Source organism: Hylobates moloch, unplaced genomic scaffold, assembly GCF_009828535.3.
Source record: "Hylobates moloch isolate HMO894 unplaced genomic scaffold, HMol_V3 SCAFFOLD_4, whole genome shotgun sequence".
In the NCBI taxonomy this organism is placed as follows: Eukaryota; Metazoa; Chordata; class Mammalia; order Primates; family Hylobatidae; genus Hylobates; species Hylobates moloch.
This window is the reverse complement of record NW_026652279.1, coordinates 174,831,675-174,849,943: the sequence shown is the minus strand read 5'-3', so window position 1 is coordinate 174,849,943 and position 18,269 is coordinate 174,831,675. Positions and strand designations below refer to the sequence as shown.

General features: G+C 44.1%; 1 protein-coding gene across 4 annotated transcripts in view; it reads right to left on the bottom strand.

Moving 5' to 3' along the window:
• CFAP97D2 (CFAP97 domain containing 2) overlaps positions 1 to 18,269 on the bottom strand; it is a 47,681-nt gene that overhangs the window by 28,025 nt on the left and 1,387 nt on the right. For all 4 annotated transcript variants that reach the window (XM_058438127.1, XM_058438128.1, XM_032151431.2 and 1 more), the window contains exon 2: positions 2,458 to 2,538. In XM_058438127.1, coding sequence (XP_058294110.1) covers positions 2,458 to 2,538 — 81 coding nt within the window. The remainder of the gene's footprint in view (positions 1 to 2,457; positions 2,539 to 18,269) is intronic.

The following is an 18,269-nucleotide window of genomic DNA, read 5'->3' as shown; positions in this document are numbered from 1 at the left end:
GTACACACGGGGACGCGCCGTCACGCCTCAGCGGGGACCGTACACACGGGGACGCGCCGTCCCGCCTCAGTGGGGACTGTACACACGGGGACGCCCTGTTACGCCTCAGCGGGACCGTACGCACGGGGACCTAATGTCACTCCTCAGCGGGGACTGTACACATGGGGACGCGCCGTCCCGCCTCAGAGGGGACTGTACACATGGGGACGCGCCGTCCCGCCTCAGAGGGGACCGTACACACGGGGACGCGCCGTCACGCCTCAGAGGGGACCGTACACATGGGGACGCGCCGTCCCGCCTCAGTGGGGACCACCAGCTGCTTTGCCCATGGACTGGAACGCATTGGGTGGAGTAAGTGACAGAGTAACACTGAGGCGAGGCACTATCTTGTAAAATTAGGTCACCCTCCAAAAGTAACATGTGGTGGTGGTGCTAATGAGGAAATCTTTTTTATATTTTAAGAAAGATAGAGATATTTTATTCAATTATAAGAAGAGAATATTTGAGCCCAGAGGAAAAGAATCTGCCTGTTGGTTTAGGCTTCTAAGCAGTCGGTCTGCAGATATGCGGAAGACTGGTTATTCGGCTTCAGTTCAGCCTATTTTAACACCATTGCTTAACAGGCACATAGAAAGCCCACAGCATTTTGTCCTGGAGGCATTACTTCGAGAAAACCATGCAATTCTCACTCACCAAATGAGGTGAACTTCACAAGGTCAGGAGATCAGACCATCCTGGCCAACATGGTGAAACCCCGTCTCTACTAAGATACAAAAAATTAGCCGGGCTGGTAGTGCGGGCCTGTAGTCCCAGGTACTGGAGAGGCTGAGGCAGGGGAATCGCTTGAACCCGGGAGGCCGAGGTTGCAGTGAGCCGAGATCGTGCCACTGCACTCCAGCCAGGCAACAGAGCAAGACTCCGTCTAAAAAAAAAAAAAAAAAGAAAGAAAGAAAAAAGAAATAGACAACGCCTGTAATCCCAGCATTTCAGGAGGCCGAGGCGGGCAGATCACCTGAGGTCAGGAGTTTGAGACCAGCCTGGCCAACATGGTGAAACCCCGTCACTACTAAAAACACAAAAATTAGCTGGGCTTGATGGTGGGCGCGCCTGTAATCCCAGCTACTCAGGAGGCTGAGGCAGGAGAATCACTTGAACCTGGGAGGCGGAGGCTGCAGCGAGCTGAAGTTATGTCACTGGACTCCAGCCTGGGCGACACAGTGAGACTCTATCTCAAAAACAAACAAACCCCAAACCCAACATTCTGAGGTGGTTAAGAAATGGTTTACTGTAAGGGAATGATGCTAGTTATTCTGGAACTGCGCTGAATGAATTGTCACTGTGAGTCCACTTCCCTTCCCCCCGAGACATGATGGGTCACGTAAACCACAAATAAAATTCTAAGCCCCCTCCACAACTCCCAGCCAACTGAACAGACCCCTCCTCTTGGCCAAGGGCATTCCTAAGTTAACCTGACAAACTAGTTCAGGCCATGATGGGAAGTAGGGTTGGACATGCCTCATTATGCCCTGCTCCCGATGGAATTTAGGCACAGTTGACCAGCATTAAGGTTAAAACAGAGACCTTAAAACTGACAAAAAAAACTCTTTGTAGCAATAAGATACCAACATGATAGATAGCAGGCATTAAAAAAATATAACTATTTTACCCCAAAATATATTTATTGGACATATTTCAAAATGGCCCTGCAAAGCTGTCTCTTGTGGGGAAAATCTACATTATGTAGAGAATCTCCTTCCCTTTCCAGGTCTTCTTCCTGATCCAGGAGAGAATTTACTAAGAGTCTGGCACCTTTTTAACTTTGATGAGCAGCATTTACAATCTATTTCCCCTGAAGCCTGCTACCTGGAGGCTTCATCTGCATGATAAGAACTTTGGTCTCCACAACCCCTTGTCTTAACCTAGACACTCCCTTCTATTGATTCCAGGTCTTTAGATAAATTCTTTCAACCAATTGGCAGTCAGGAAATCTTTGAATCCACCTGTGACCTGGAAGTACCCCTGCTCCCACTCCAAGTTGTCCTGCCTTTCTGGACCGAACCAATGTACACCTTACACGTATTGATTGATGTCTCAAGTCTCCCTAAAATGTATAAAACCAAGCTGTATCTTGACCACCTTGGGAACATGTTCTCAAGGACTTCCTGGGGCTGTGTCACAGGCAGATCCTTAAACTTGGCAAAATAAACTTCTAAATTGATTGAGACCTGTCTCAGATACTTTTTGGTTTACAGTCAGCATGACGACGGGGGAAAGATTTCTGCTCCAATTATCAACCAGCTCCCTCAGGGACAGACAGGGCTAATTAATCACTTAGACTGCATTTTGTGTTTGGTGAGTTTATTCCTCATTAACCCTGCCTTTTCTATTTTCCTGGGCTTTTAAGCGGACATTTTCTAGTTAGCTATTACATTAAGTAAGGTAGAAATGAAAGTGTACCTTCAGCCTCTTGAGTTTCAGGTGGAGATGGCGGAACGTCAGCGGGGCGCAGGTGTCTACCAGCGGCCGGGCGCTCTGGACCTGTGGCATGAGGAGGCAGCGTTACCTGGGCGCAGTATTGGAAACAGAGTGAGCTCAGACTGTGCTGCTCTGGGGTCTTTCGTGGCACCAGGGATTCCACGTCAGCCCACGGCATGAAGTTCTGAAAGAGGCTCGTGCTTAGATTCGGAATCCGAGTATCCCCTGGAGGAAGCCAGGCACCCTCAGAAATGAGCCTCTATTGTCCTTTTAAAAGAGAGAATTAAGTGGGTGCAGGGTGAGAATTTAATAAATGCCAACACCTGATGACATTTCTAGTCTGCACTCTATTGCCAAGAGGCCTTTTTTTTTTTTTTTTGAGTCTCACTCTGTCGCCCAGGCTGGAGCACAGTGGCGCGATCTTGGCTCACTGCAAGCTCCGTCTCCCAGGTTCATGCCATTCTCCTGCCTCAGCCTCTCCGAGTAGCTGGGACTACAGGCGCTCGCCACCATGCCCGGCTAGTTTTTTTGGTAATTTTTAGTAGAGACAGAGTTTCAACGTGTTAGCCAGGATGGTCTCGATCTTCTGATCTTGTGATCCGCCCGCCTCAGCCTCCCAAAGTGCTGGGATTACAGGAGTGAGCCACTGCACCCAGCCACCAAGAGGCCTTTTATACAGTGAGTTATGTCCCTGCATCACCTCACTTTAATTTCCAAGCTCTCCACCAGTATTTCAGGATGAGTACCTTAGGCATTAGCTGTACAACAATCTCTAAAGTTTCCAATTAGAAAAGCTACAAATAAGGGAAACATTTATATTTAAAATATGACAGGTTAAATGCATGAGACCTGTATGTATCACTGCTTGCAATAAAAAGGAATCCCCGCATATTCTAGACACTCCTTTATAGATTGTTAACTACGGGACCTGCTCACGGATAACCTGAAGGCAACAGCATTGGGAAACTCCCCAGTGGAGGAAGAAACCCCCAGCACAGGGAGAAGGATAGCCAGGCTGGGGACTGAACCCACGTGCAATGTGGTGACAGCACAGAGGGTGGAGAAGATGCAGCGAGATGTCAGGAGGTGGAGAAAGGGGCAGATGGAGAGGTGTTCACAGAGACCACTTAGGAGCTGCAACTTGGTCTCCAAAGGAAAGGAAACCATTGAAAATAGAGGCAGAGGAGTGACGTGGTCACATGGTCACTTTTTACAGGCTCCTCTTTCGCTACGTGTGAACGAAGAGAAGCCTGAAGGAAGGCAGGGAGGCCAGTGCTAAGGCTCCTGTGGTCATCCAGGGAGGAGACCTGGGCCTGCAGCATGCCCAGGGCTGTGGGGCCACTGGGCGGGGAGCTGGCAGGAGCCAGGCCCAGGTGTGGTGTGCATGTGTGGGGCGGGGGTGAAGGGAAAGGAAGTCATGAATAATGCCCTCTGCTTCCAGTTTTCATACCAGGTGACACTAAGACAGAGAAGGTGGTGAGTGGGTTTAGGGCATGGACAGGAAATTCTGAGTTAAATATTTTTAATCTGAGATGCCTACACAGAGCTTTCTAGAAGCAAGTTTCTTCAAGCTCCAGATAAAGATTTGAGAACAATAACTGTTATTAAAAATGTCACACTAGCTTGCCTGATGGCAGAACTTGTTGACCAAGGCCTTTTGAACCCCTTAATATTATCCGATGTTGCTTCTTGTTTAATTTAAACATTAAGTACAGGGGGGAAGGGAGTGTTTCCTTACAGCAAAATGCCAGTTGGTAAACGTAGAAGCAGTGGTGCGGTCGAAAAATCACCATTTTGTAACCATCATTGTAAAGATTGGTTTTGGCAAAATCATCAATGAATGTTTGCTCTTGGGGGGAAATGAGTGCCCCCAACAGAGTGCTTATTAGCATAAAAAATGGAGACCCGATCTCCCTTCCACCCTCCTCCCTTCCATGTTTGACTCAGGACTCATGTAAAAAGGCCTATATTGCCACTAGTTGGTAAATCTCTTACGTCTAATGTACAATTTCCCTTTTTTTCTCGCTGCAGTTTGCTGTGAGAAATCCAGAGAATTTGTCCTGTAGAGTTTCTGAGTCTGGATTTTGCTGATCACATGCCTGACATTTTCTGTATATTGGCAGTTAGAAATTCAGCTTCATTTTTCTTTTTCCTTGATAAACCACAGGTGGTATCTTGACATTTTATTGGAAGGTACAAATTTTTGCTTGTCTCTACCTTGTGATGTTAGCAGCAGTGAATGATCCTAGATCCATTACTTAATTATGGTTTGAAAAGTGGAGATTTTCTAATTCCATCATTCAATCTGTATTTGTTTGCTGGAATACTTCTGTAAAGAAAAGCTTTGCATTGGCAAGAAAATTACTAGGTTTTCTCTATTTGCCAATTTCAAAATAGTAAGTTGGTTCTTAGTACCTTCCAAAGGTGACTAGTGAGGTGTTTTTTGTTTGTTTGTTTGTTTTTTAAGACATTAGGAAGTAAAATATTAACACGTATTTGACATGTTTCAATCTATTGTATTAACTTTGGCAAGGTGCGGTGGTTCACACCTGTAATCCCAGCACTTTGGGAGGCCGAGGCAGGTGGATTATCTGAGGTCAGAAGTTCAAGGCCAGCCTGGCCAACATGGTGAAACTTCGTCTCTACAAACACATTTGTCAACTCCTTGACCTTGGACTTCCCAGCCTCCAGCACTGTGAGAAATAAGTTTTTATCGTTTGTGCATCACCAGCTTATAGTGTTTTGTTATAGTAGCCCAAACAGTCTGAGATACTGCTATATATAAATATATTCTCCAAAATTTATGTGTTGGAAACTTAATATCCGCTGCAACAGTGTTAGAAGGTGAGGCCTGCCTTCCTGAATGGATTAATGCCACTATAAAAAGGACTTTTGGGAGTGGGGTCTCTCATGCTCTTCTGCTACATGGGGACACAGAGTCCATCACTTTTTGCCCTTCCACTGTCTGCCATATGAGGACACAGCAGGAAGATCCTCAGCAGACACCAGCTGCCAGTGCCTTGATCTTGGACTTCCCAGTCTCTGGAACTGTGAGAAATAAAATTCTGTTCTTTATAAATTACCCAGTCTGGGCATTCTGTTATAGCATCACAAATGGACTAACACAGACACTGCTTTTATTGTTTTCTAAATTTTCATATGCAATTAAATCTATCTGAATATTCTATTCTGCTCTAATTATCTTTACTAATTTATTTTTTGTTTTTAGTAGTTTTTCCATTGATTGTTTTGTTTTTTTTCCAGATACTTAGGAATTTCATTTACAAATAAAATATCTATTGTAAAATATTTTTATGCCTCTAATGGATTTATCTTGTCTAATTGCATTGACCAACACCTCCAATACAATTTAGAAATTGCAAGAGATAGTAGGCATCCTTGTTTTATCTATTACCATAGAAGGAACATTTTTAGTGTTTTCCTATTAATTAAGATACTGGCTTTGGGGTGAGATATTAATTAGCATTTTATCATGTTAGGGACATATCATTGTAATTTCTATTTTATTGCTTGTTTTTTGGCATAAATGGGTGTTGAATTGTGTCAAAATGTTTTCTGCCTCTGTGGAACCAATTGTATAATTTTTTCCTCAGCCTATTATTGTGATAAATTATAGGAGTGGCTTTCCTCATATGGAACCACCCCTGCATCTATGGAATATCCTCGGTTAATATTATTGAAAGTGTGCTTCAGATTTTGTTTGATATTATTTTATGAATGTTTTTGCCTTTATGTTGATATTCATAAGTGAGATTGATTTGTGCTTTTTTTACTTTTGTGGTGAAGCATTTGTCATGTTTTGGGATCGATGTCTCCTATTTGCTTCATAAATTAGAAAATTTTCTTTCTCCCTGCACTGGAACAATTTAGGCAGGATTGGATTTTCTGATCATCAAATGTTTGGTATAATTTTCTTATGAAACTATAGATAACTGTCTGATAACTGGTCTGTTTGGACTTTCTCTTCAGAAGCCAATTTTGGTAACACAGTCCTTTTATGTTGTGTTTTTGTTTGCAATTTAAAAAAAAATTTAAATGATTTTCTAAAGAGAACTTTTAGGTTCACAACAAAATTGAGAGAAAGGTACAGATATTTCCCATGTACCCTCTGCATCCGCACATGCATAACCTCCCCCATTATCAACATGCTCCTCCAGAGTGGTGTGTTTGTTACAATCGATGAACCTACATTGACACGTCATAGTTCCCTAAAACCCATAGTTTACGTTAGGGTTCACTCTTGGTGTCATATATTCTATGAGTTTGGACACATGTACAATAACAGATATCCGTCACTGCATTATCATACAGCGCATTTTCATGGCCCTAAAAATCCTCTGTGCTCCAGCTCTTCCTTCCTCCCCCTACCCACCCACCCACCTTTATCTTTTTACTGTCTCCATAGTAAACTTTGCCTTTTCCAGAATGTCATAGTGTTAGAATAATATAGTATGCAGTCTTTTAGCATTGGCTCCTTTCAATTAATAATTTGCAGTTAAGGGGTTCTTCCATGTTTTTTCATATTTGATAGCTCATTTCTTTTTAGCATTCAATGATATTCCATTATCTGGGTGTACCATGGTTTATTTATCCATTTGCCTACTGAATGATATCTTCTTTGCTTCCAAGTTTAGGCAATTATGAATAAAGCTACTATAAACATCCATGTGCAGGTTTTCGTGTGGGCAAAAGTTTTCAACTCCAAGGAGCAAAATTGCTGGGTTGTATGGTAATAGTATGTTTAGTTTTGTAAGCAACTGCCATTCTGTCTTCCAAAGCAGCTGTATGATTTTGAATTCCCATCAGAAATGAATGAGTTCCTGTTACTCCATATCCTTGACAGTATTTGGTGTTGTCAGTGTTCTGGATTTTAGCCACTATTGTTTTAATTTGCATTTCCCTCATGCATAAGATGTGGAGCATTTTTCATATGCTTATTTGCCACCTGTATATTTTCTTTGGTGAGGTGTCTGCTAAGGTCTTTGGCCTAATTTTTAAATTGGATTGTTTAGTTTCTTATTGTTGAGTTTTAAGAGTTCTTTATGTATTTTGGAAACAGTCTTTTATCAGACATACCTTTTGCGAATATTTTCTCCCAGTCTATAGATGTCTCCTGACTCTCCAGACATTGTCTTTCACAGAGCAGAAGCTTTTAATTTTAATGAAGTTCAGCTTGTCAATAATTTCTTTCATAGATCATGCCATTGGCATTGTGTCTAAAAAGCTGTTTCTTGCCAGCTCTGCTTGCTGATTAAAAAAAAAGTCATTCCCATACTCATGGTCATCTAGGTGTTCTCTTATATTATTTTCTAGGAGTTTTATAGTTTTTATTTGCATTTTACATTTATGTCAATGATCCATTTTGAGTTAAATTTTGTGAAGGCTGTAAGGTCTGTGTCTGGATTCCTCTTCTTCCGTGTGGATGTTCAGTTGTCCCAGCACCATTTGTTGAAAAGGCTGTCTTTGCTCTACTGTATTGCCTTTGTTGCTGTGTCAAAGATGAGTTGATGATTTGCCTGTTCTTTCACTAATACCACACTGTCTTGATGATCATAGCTTTTTAATAAGTCTCGAAGTCCATGAGTTTCAGTCTTTCAACTTTGTTCTTTTCCTTCAATATTAAGTTGGCTATTCTGGGCCTTTTGCCTCTCCATATAAACATCAGAATGAGTTTGCTGATATCAGCAAAACAACTTGCTGAGATTTTTATTGGGATTGCATTGAATCTATAGATCAAATTGGAAAGAACTAACATTTTGACAATGTTGTATCTTCCCATCCATTAACATAAAATATCTCTCCATTTATTTACATTTATCGGAGTTTTGTAGTTTTCTTTATACAGATCTTGCACATATTTTGTTCAATTTATACCTAAGTATTTCACTTTTTGGGTGCTAATATAATTGTTATCATGTTTTTAATTTCAATTGTCACTTGCTAGTGTATAGGAAAGTGATTGACTTTTGTAGATTAACCTCGTATCTTGCATCCTTGCTATAATTGGTTATTCCTTCCACATGTCTTTTTATTGATTATTTGGTATTTTCTACATAGATGATCATGTCATCTGCCATCAAAGACAGCTTTATTTCCTCCTTCCTAATCAGTATATCTTTTATTTCCTTTTCTTGCCTTATTGCATTATCTAAAATTTTCAGTACAATGTTACAATGTTTAAAAGGAGTGGTGAGAGGAGTGGTGAGTGCCTGGTTCCTGATCTTAGTGAGAAAGCTTCAAGTTTCTCAGTATTAAGTATGATGTCAGGTAGAGGTTATTTTTCAGATATTCCTTTTTTTTTTTTTTTAAGACGGGGCCTCCCTCTGTCTTCCAGGTTAGAGTGCAGTGATGCAATCATAGCTCACTGTAATCTCAAACTCTTGAGCTCAAGTGATCCTCCCATCTCCACTTCCCAAGTAGCTAGGATGGCAAACATGAGCCACTGCCCAGCTAATTTTAAAAATTCTTTTGTAAAGATGGGGTCTTGCTATGTTGCTCAAACTGTTCTCAAACTCCTGGGCTCAAGTGATCCTCCCTCTTCAGCCACCCAAAGTGTTCTGATTACAGGGCGAGCCACCATGCCCAGCCTGGAGATATTCTTTATCAAGTTGAGAAAGTTTTCCTCAACTTCTAGTGTCCTTTATTCTTGGTTTATTGGGATTTAAAAAATCATGAATGAATGTTGGATTTTGTTAAATGCTTTCTCTGCATCTACTGATATGATCATGTGATTTTTCTTTTTTTAGCCCATTGATGTAATTAATTACATTAATTGATTTTTGAATGATGAGCCAGACTTGCATACCTGGAATAAATCCCACTTGGTCATGGCATGTAATTCTTTTTATATACTTTTAATCTAATTTGCTAAGTTTTGCTGTGGATTTTTGTATCTATGTTCATGAGAGATATTGATTTACTGTTTTCTTGTAATGTCTTTGGTTTTGGTTATAAGGTAGTGCTGGCTTCACAGAATACATACAGGAGGTATTACCACGGCTTCAGTCCTCTGAAAGCGATTGTAGAGAATAGGTAAAACTTCTTCCTTAAATGTTTAATAGAATTTGCCAGTGAACCCATCTGGGCCCAATGTTCTGTTTTGGAAGTTTAATTATTGATTCAATTTCTTGAATAGATATGGGTCTATTCAGATTGCCTATTTCACTTTGTGTGAATTTTGGCAGATTGTACCTTTGAAGAAATTGGCTCTTTTCGTTTAGGTTATCAAATTTGTGGGCATAAATTGTTCATAGTATCCCTTTATTATCCTTTTAATATCCTAGGGATTGTAGTGATGCTCCTTTTTTCATTTCTTGATGATCATAGCTTTTTAATATTAGTAATATTATTACTAATATAGTTATAACATATATAGTTATTATAGTTATATTATTACATATATACTAGTAATATAAGTAATAGTATTACTAACAATAGCAAAATATTAGTAATTTTCCTCCTCCTTCTTTTTTCTTAGCCTGGCTACAGGCTCATTGATTTTATTGATTTTTTTTCCAAAGAATTATCTTTTAAAGAACCAAGTTTTATTGATTTTTCTCTATTTTAGAGTTCCTATTTTCAATTTCATTGATTTCTGCTGTAATTTTTATTATTTCTTTACTCATAACTTTGGGCTTAATTTGTTTTTCTTTTTTTTGAGTTTCTTTTTTTTTTTTTTTGAGATTGAGTCTCGCTCTGTTGCCCAGGCCAGAGTGCAGTGGCGCAATCTCAGCTCACTGCAAGCTCTGCCTCCCGGGTTCACGCCATTCTCCTGCCTCGGCCTCCCAAGCAGCTGGGACTACAGGCACCCACCACCACACCCGTCTAATTTTTTGTATGTTTAGTGGAGACGGGGTTTCACTGTGTTAGCCAGGATGGTCTCAATCTCCTGACCTCGTGATCTGCCCGCCTTGGCCTCGCAAAGGGCTGGGATTACAGGCATGAGCCACTGCACCTGGCCTCTTTTTTTCAGTTTCTTAAAGCAAAAACTTAGATTATTGATTTTAGATCTTTCTTCTTTTCTGATATATGCATTCAATGCTCTAAATTTCCCTCGAAGCACAGCTTTCACTGCATCCCACAAATTATGTTGTTGTGTTTCCATTTTCATTTAGTTCAGAATATTTTTAAATGTCTCTTGAAATTTCTTCTTTGACCCACGTGATTTTTTTTTTTGAGACAGGGTCTCACTCTGTCACCCAGGCTGGAGTGCAGTGGCATGATCATAGCTGAAACTTCTCAGCTCACGTGATCCTACTGCCTCAGCCTCCCTAGTAGCTGGGACTACAGGCATGCACCACCATGCCTGGTTAATTAAACTTTTTTTTTTTTGTAGAGATGGTATCTTGCTATGTTGCCCAGGCTGGTCTCAAGCTCCTGGGCTTAAGTGATCCTCCTGCCTTGGCCTCCCAAATTGTTGGGATTACAGGCATGAGCCACTGCACCCAGCCCCCATTGTTGTTGTTTAATATTCACATGTTTTGGGATCTTCCAGTTATCTTTGTTATTGACTTCTGGTTTAATTCCATTGTGGTCTAAGAGTAGATATTGTATTATTTCTATGCTTCTAAATTTGCTAATATGTGTTTTATGGCCCAGAAGATGATCCATGATCTATCTTGGTGAATATTCCATGTGAGCTTGAGAAGAATGAGTATTATGCTGTTGCTGGATGAATTGGATGATAGATATCAATTATATCTAGTGTATTGATGATGACGTTGAGATCAACTATGTCCTTACTGATTTTCTGCTTGTTAGATCTGCACATTTCTGACAGGGGGTGTTGAAGTCTCCAATTGTGATAAGGGGATTCATCTATTTTTTCTTGTAGTGTCTCAAGTAGTTTGATATTCCACTGTTAGGTGCTTTCACATTAAGGATTATTATGCCTTTTTGGAGAATCGACCCCATTTTATCATTCCCTTTAACTTTCCTTGTTTTGAAGTCTGCTCTGTCTAAAATTAATATAGTTACTCCAGCTTTCTTTTGACTTGTGTTGACATGGTGTATTTTTTTCAACCATTTACTTTTAAGCTATATGTCTTTATACTTAAAGTGGTTTCTTGTGGACAACATATAGTTGGGCCTTTTTTTTTATCTACTCTGACAAAGTGATTAATATAGCTGGATAAATATCTATCATATTTGTTACTATTTTCTGTTTGTTACTCTTGATATTTGTTCTTATTTTTGTCTTTTCTGCCTTTTGTGGTTTTAATTGAGCATTTTATATGACTCCATTTTCTCTCCCTTCTTAGCTTATCAGTCATACTTCTTCTGTTACTTTTTTGATGGCTTCCCTGGGATTTGCAATATGTATTTAGAAATAACTCAAGTCCACTTTCAAATAACACTATATTGCTTAACAGGTAGTGTGAGTACCTTATATTACAAAATAATCTGAATACCTCTTTCCTGTTCCTTATCATTGGTGTTGTTATGGGAATCTTGAGGGTGTTGCCTTTCTGGCTGGAAACCTCTGTGGCTGGTGGCATCTTTGCTGAATTTTGCTCGGGCCCACTGGGCCCACTTGGCCTGGCAGGCTGTGCTCAGCTCATGCTACTGGCCTGGATCCCATCCCACTGAAGAGACTGGAGTGGAGTGGCGAGGGATGTGTGAGTGGAGTGAGTGTGGGGTCCAGTCACTGCACAGCCAGTCATGCCAGCTGCTGCAGTGAGATGGGCAGCTCCAGGTGCCAGCATGGGTGCTGGCTCACTGTGAGGCTGTGCCTGGACCAGGTGTACTGCAAGCAGCTTCCATAGTTGGCACTGGGGAATGCAGTGGTGCCCAGAAGCTTGGAGGCTCCAGGAACTGCAGGGCCCCAAAGTGGGAGTCACAGCCCTGGCTCAGGGAGCTCCCAGGTCTGGGACCCTCCAGGGGCCTCAGCTCTTTTCTCCTTCTCTCTTTTCTCCTCTTCACCCACAGCATGGTGAACAAGGGGCATATTTCAGCCCTGTTTGTGTTGCAGCTCTTTTAGCCCCACCATTTGGTGGGTCCCAAGTTCTTGTCCTGCATCCAGGAAGAATGAGGTACGCAGACAAGTGGAGGGTGAGCAAGACGAAGAGGAGCTTTACTGAACAATAGAACAGCTCAGAGGAGACCCACAGTGGGCAGCTCCTCTCCATAGCCGGGGTGTCCTGACAGGTGTTCAGCTCTCAGTAGAGAGGGTAGCTCCTCCCTGAAGCTGGTTGTCCTGACGTCTCAGCTCTCAGCAGAGAGGAGAACTTGGGGTGTGCAGCTCCCCTCTGCAGCTGGTCATCCTGTCCTTTCTTCAGCTCTCAGCAGAGAGGGTAGCTCCTCCTTGCAGCTGGTCAGCCCATCCTCTCTCCATCGTATCCCCATCCTCTGCTAGAGTCTGGCTGAGTCCAGGGTTTTTATGGGCCTCAGTGTGGAGGAAGTGCATGCTGATTGGTCCATGGGTGACCATGGGCAGACCCAGGGAAAAGCACCACAAGTTCCCTCTCTGGCTTGCAGGATTGGCAGCTGGACCCCCAGGCTTCAGGCTCTCCTCAGCTTGAAGGCGGGGCTTCACCAGGAACCTGACCCCTTCTGCCCAAGAGTCCGTCTACCTCTTGTTGCTGTTCATGGCACCCAGGCTGTTCATGCCAAGAGGCACTGCAGGCCAGCGCTGTGCTGTCCTCTGCACCCCCCTCAGCCTCCCTCCTGTGCTTGTCAGTGCCCAAATCTGGAGGGGGCCAAGGTGGCAAGGGGCTGGCATGTCACTTCTGCCCTAAGTGTGGGCACACCCAGCCAGGCTGTGACAGTGCCTGGGCTTGGCCCCAACTTTTTTCCAAGATCAGAGCTGGTGCCAACAGCGGGGAGAAGCCAGGCAGTGGGAGCAGGCACTTCTGAGCCTGCAGGGAGACAGGGGGCCTTCCTGGGCTCCTGAGAGTGCAGAGCCATATACATGCCCGGGTCCGCAGCCATGGCCGGGTGGCTGCAGCTGCACCCAGGGAGCTCCTGACACGCCAGGTCAGAAGGGGTGGGGCTCCTGCTCATTCCTGGCTCCCACAGGCTCCATGGAGTGTGCAGCCCTGACCACAACTCCTCACAGCTGGGGTGGGGGTTCCAGGTCCTCACTGGGCCCCTCTCTGCCTGCTCCTGTGTGCCCAATTGCACTGCTCTCCCGTCAGCAAATGGCTCGGCCTGGCTCCATCACAGCGGCTCTTAGGGTGACAGGTTCCAGGGGGCTCCCAGGGATGGGCTCCGGGTACTGTTCACCTCTTTCCTGTGCCCTCCCTGCAGCAGTAGGCAAGAGCGGTGACACGAGGCCAGAGTCTGCAGTGGTGGAGGCCCTGGGCCTGGGAGCAGGTCCTGCCTGGGCACACAAGGGTTGGGGCAGCACAGTTGGCTGCCTTGGGGATGTGGGGCACAGAGGTCCCACCGCTGTTACTGCCACTCCTGCAGCTGCTTCCATCACCACCACCCACGCACCGCCCCCCACCCACTGCAACTGACATGATGGCAGTGGCTGCTTATTCGTTTCACTTATATTAATATAAAACCATGTGTACATATATCACAGAGATATACACATAAGTATACACAGTCTAATACCACGCAGTTATTATGGTTTTGAACAAACTTTTATCTGTTAGATCAACTAAGAATAATAAAAATAAGAGTTTTTATTTTACTGTTGCTTATTCCTGCTCTGATGGTTCCCATTCTTTATGTGGATCTGTTACTGACCTACACCATTTTTGTTCTCGCTAAAGAATTTCTTCTGCTATTTCTTCCAAGGCAGGTCAACTGCCAGATTTCCTCAATTTTTGTTCGTGAAAGTGTTTATTTCTTCCTCACTTCTGAAGGATAATTTCTCAGGGTACAGAATTCTAGGGTCTTGCTTCCCTTCGTCTGGACACTTCACGTGTCTCCCTCCACTTTTTCCTGGTTACCGGCTGGAGGAGGCGCGTGCGTCATTCTCATCTTTGTTGTTCCTCTGGCTTCTTTCAGGATGTTTTCTCTATCTCTGATTTTCCATAGTTTGAACATGGTATGCCTAGGTGTAGTTTTCTGTGCATTTATCCTTTCTGGCATTCTCTGAACCTCTTGGATCTGTGGCTTGGTGTCTGACATTAACATGGTGGAAATTCTCATTCATTATTGTTTCAAATATTTATTCTGTTCCTTTCTCCCTTTCTTCTCCTGGTATTCTCATTGCAAATAAGTTACACCTTTGTTATTGTCCCACAGTCCTTAGATAGTCTTTTCTGCTTTTATTCAGACTTCGTTCTCTTTGCTTTTTAGTTTGTTCCTTGTTTGGCTGTTTGGCTGGTTTTTCTGAGACAGGGTCTCATTTTGTTGCCCGGACTCGAATGCAGTGGAGTGATCGTGGCTCCCTGCAGCCTCGAACTCCTGGGCTGAAGTGATCCTCTTGTCTCAGCCTCCCAAGCGGCTGGGACTATGTGTATATACCACCGTGCCCAGCTAACTTTTAAATTTTATTGTAGAGTCAAGGTCTCGCTATGTTGTCAGGGCTAGTCTCAAACTCCTGGGTTCAAGCAATCCTCCTGCCTTGGCCTCCCAAAGTGCTGGGATTACAGGCGTGAGCCACTGTGTCCAGCTTGCTTTCCAGTTTTGAAGGTTGCTATGCCTCGAATGTTTGTGTCCCTCCATTGTTTGTGTGGAAACTTAATCCCCACTGTGGTGGTAATAAGAGGTGGGGCCTTTAGGGAAGTGACTAAGTCATGAGGGCTCTGCTCTTGTGAATAGGACTAATGCCCTCATATTAATAAAAGAGGCTTTAGAGAGCTGCCTGGGCCTTCCATCTCTTCTGCCATGTGAAGACACAGCCATTCATCTCTTTTCCCCTTTCACCATGTGAGGGTGCAGCAACAAGGCGCAATCTTGGAAGCAAAGAGTGACCTCATCAGACACCAAATCTGCTGGTGCCTTAACCTTGGATTTTCCAGCCTGTTGAACTGTAAGAAGTGAATTCTGTTGTTTATAAATGACAATCTTTGGCTGGGCGTGGTGGCTCACACCTATAATCCTAGCACTTTGGGAGGTCGAGGCAGGCTAATCACCTGAGGTCAGAAGTTCGAGACCAGCCTGGCCAACATGGTGAAACCCTATCTCCACTAAAAATACAAAAAATTAGCCAGGCATGGTGGCGCGCGCCTGTAATCACAGCTACCTGGGAGGCTGAGGCAGGAGAATCACTTGAACCCGGGAGGCAGAGGTTGCAGTGAACCAAGATCACACCACTGCACTCCAGCCTGGGTGACAGAGCGAGACTCTGTCTCAAAATAAATAAATAAATAATGACAATCTGTGATATCGTGTTATAGTGGCAGAAATGGACTGAGACAGAGGTTTTAATTGATATATCCTAAAGCTCAGGGATTCTTTCCTCAGGAGTGCCAGTCTACTAACAAGCCCATCCAAGAGAAGTCCAGGTGGCACAGGGAAGGGGAAAAAGGAGTTTCTGGAGATGGCAGTGAGTGCAAGGCTGGAGGTGACACCGTGGGCATTGTAAGGAAAAGAAGAGATCAGACTGTCACTGTGTCTGTGTAGAAAGGGAAGACATGAGAGACTCCATTTTGAAAAAGACCTGTACTTTGAATAATTGCTTTGCTGAGATGTTGTTAATTTGTAGCTTTGCCCCAGACACTTTGACCCAACCACTTTGATCCAATCTGGAGCTCACAAAAACATGTGTTGTATGAAATCAAGGTTTAAGGGATCTAGGGCTGTGCAGGACGTGCCTTGTTAACAAAATGTTTACAGGCAGTATACTTGGTAAAAGTCATCGCCATTCTCTAGTCTCAATAAACCAGGGGCACAATGCACTGTGGAAAGCTGCAGGGACCTCTGCCCTGGAAGGCAGGGTATTGTCCAAGGTTTCTCCCCATGTGATAGTCTGAAATATGGCCTCGTGGGATGAGAAAGACCTGACCATCCCCCAGCCCGACACCCGTAAAGGGTCTGTGCTGAGGTGGATTAGTAAAAGAGGAAAGCCTCTTGCAGTTGAGATAGAGGAAGGCCACTGTCTCCTGCCTGCCCCTGGGAACTGAATGTCTCGGTATAAAACCCGATTGCATATTTGTTCAATTCTGAGATAGGAGAAAAACCGCCCTATGGTGGGAGGCGAGACATGTTGGCAGCAATGCTGCCTTGTTATTCTTTACTCCGCTGAGATGTTTGGGTGGAGAGAAACATAAATCTGGCCTGCATGCACATCCAGGCATGGTACCTTCCCTTGAACTTAATTATGACATAGATTCTTTTGCTCACATGTTTTTTGCTGACCTTCTCCTTATTATCACCCTGCTCTCCTACTACATTCCTTTTTGCTGAAATAATGAAAATAATAATCAATAAAAACTGAAGGAACTCAGAGACTGGTGCTGGTGCAGGTCCTTGGTGTGCTGAGTGCCGGTCCCCTGGGCCCACTGTTGCTTCTCTATACTTTGTCTCTGTGTCTTATTTCTTTTCTCAGTCTCTCATCCCACCCGACTAGAAATACCCACAGGTGTGGAGGGGCAAGCCACCCCTTCAGGCATGGCCATCCTGGCTGTGGGGTCACGTGCACTGGGGAGCGCTGGGGCCAGGGGCCACTCAGGCTCTGTGGGGGAAGGCTGGGCTGAGGATGAGGCCCCTATTCTAGGAGGGCAGTCATCAGGGGACTGGGGTGCACTGTTCTCCCGCAGGTCTTTTTTCTCTCTTATTTTATCTCCTCTTATTCTACCAAGGTCCTTTATAGTTTCAGAGATTCTCAGCCAAGCAATAAAAAACTAAGTTATTCAAAGAGCTGATTCTCTCCACTCTGAATTGGGAGAAGCATTGTTTTCACCAAGTTTTAGTGCCAGTTGGAGAACTGTGGAGTGTTAGAGGGGTCCTGCTCATGTAGCTGCTTCCAGCCCCTGCTGCTCCTCACCCTTCTGCTGTAGCTTGCCCTTCTCCTCATTCAGTGGGGCCTGTAGCATCGTGCCCAACTCGCTCTTCCCCCATTCCTTTGTCCTAAATGAGCCCTACCCCCATGGGACAGCCCTGCCAGCTGCCTGAACCTCCTTTCCTAGGTCTCACATCCTACCCTCACGCCCCTCAGCATACCCCTGCCAGGACACCCGGGTGTCATCACCACCTGTGTCTGCCCCTGCTGGGAAGCTGTGCTTTCAGTTGCTCTGTTCTTCACCACAACCTCCTTCTTTTCATCACTTGGTCAGCTGGGCCCAACACCAGTTCCTTGACCATATGTGACTTCCAGTTTCTCTCCTTCTGGACTGGTTCTCTGTCTTCACTTCATCCCCTCCAGGTCAGACACCCAGTCCCTCTCTTCAACACTTTCATGCCAGAATCATGGGTTCCCGGCCCATGCCCCTTGCTGCTACTCAGGGTCCACACTGGGGTGTTCTAATGACTCCATCCTTGGACCCAGTACCTGTAGGTTTCCGATGTCACAGAGCTGCTAAGCCTGCTTATGCCCCCTGAGGCCTCATGGCTCCAGTCAACTTACCGAACTTCACTATTCAATCATCTCTGCACCTCCCACGATGACAATTTCAACCTTCTTTACCTTACAGTTTCTCAGGTACAGAGCCTGGTTACTCACTTAGGCTGCAGGATTACTGACCAACTACCTCATGCAGGAGGTATTCTAGTCCCCGGGATACAAAAGCGAACAAGAAAACACCCATGGGGTTTCTATCCTGTGGTATTACTGTAATGTTAACTGATTCATATGTGCTATTGCCTTACCCACTCCTTTCCATCTTTCCCTACTGACAACGGTTGACCAAGTGCTCACTCCACACTCTACGTGCAGA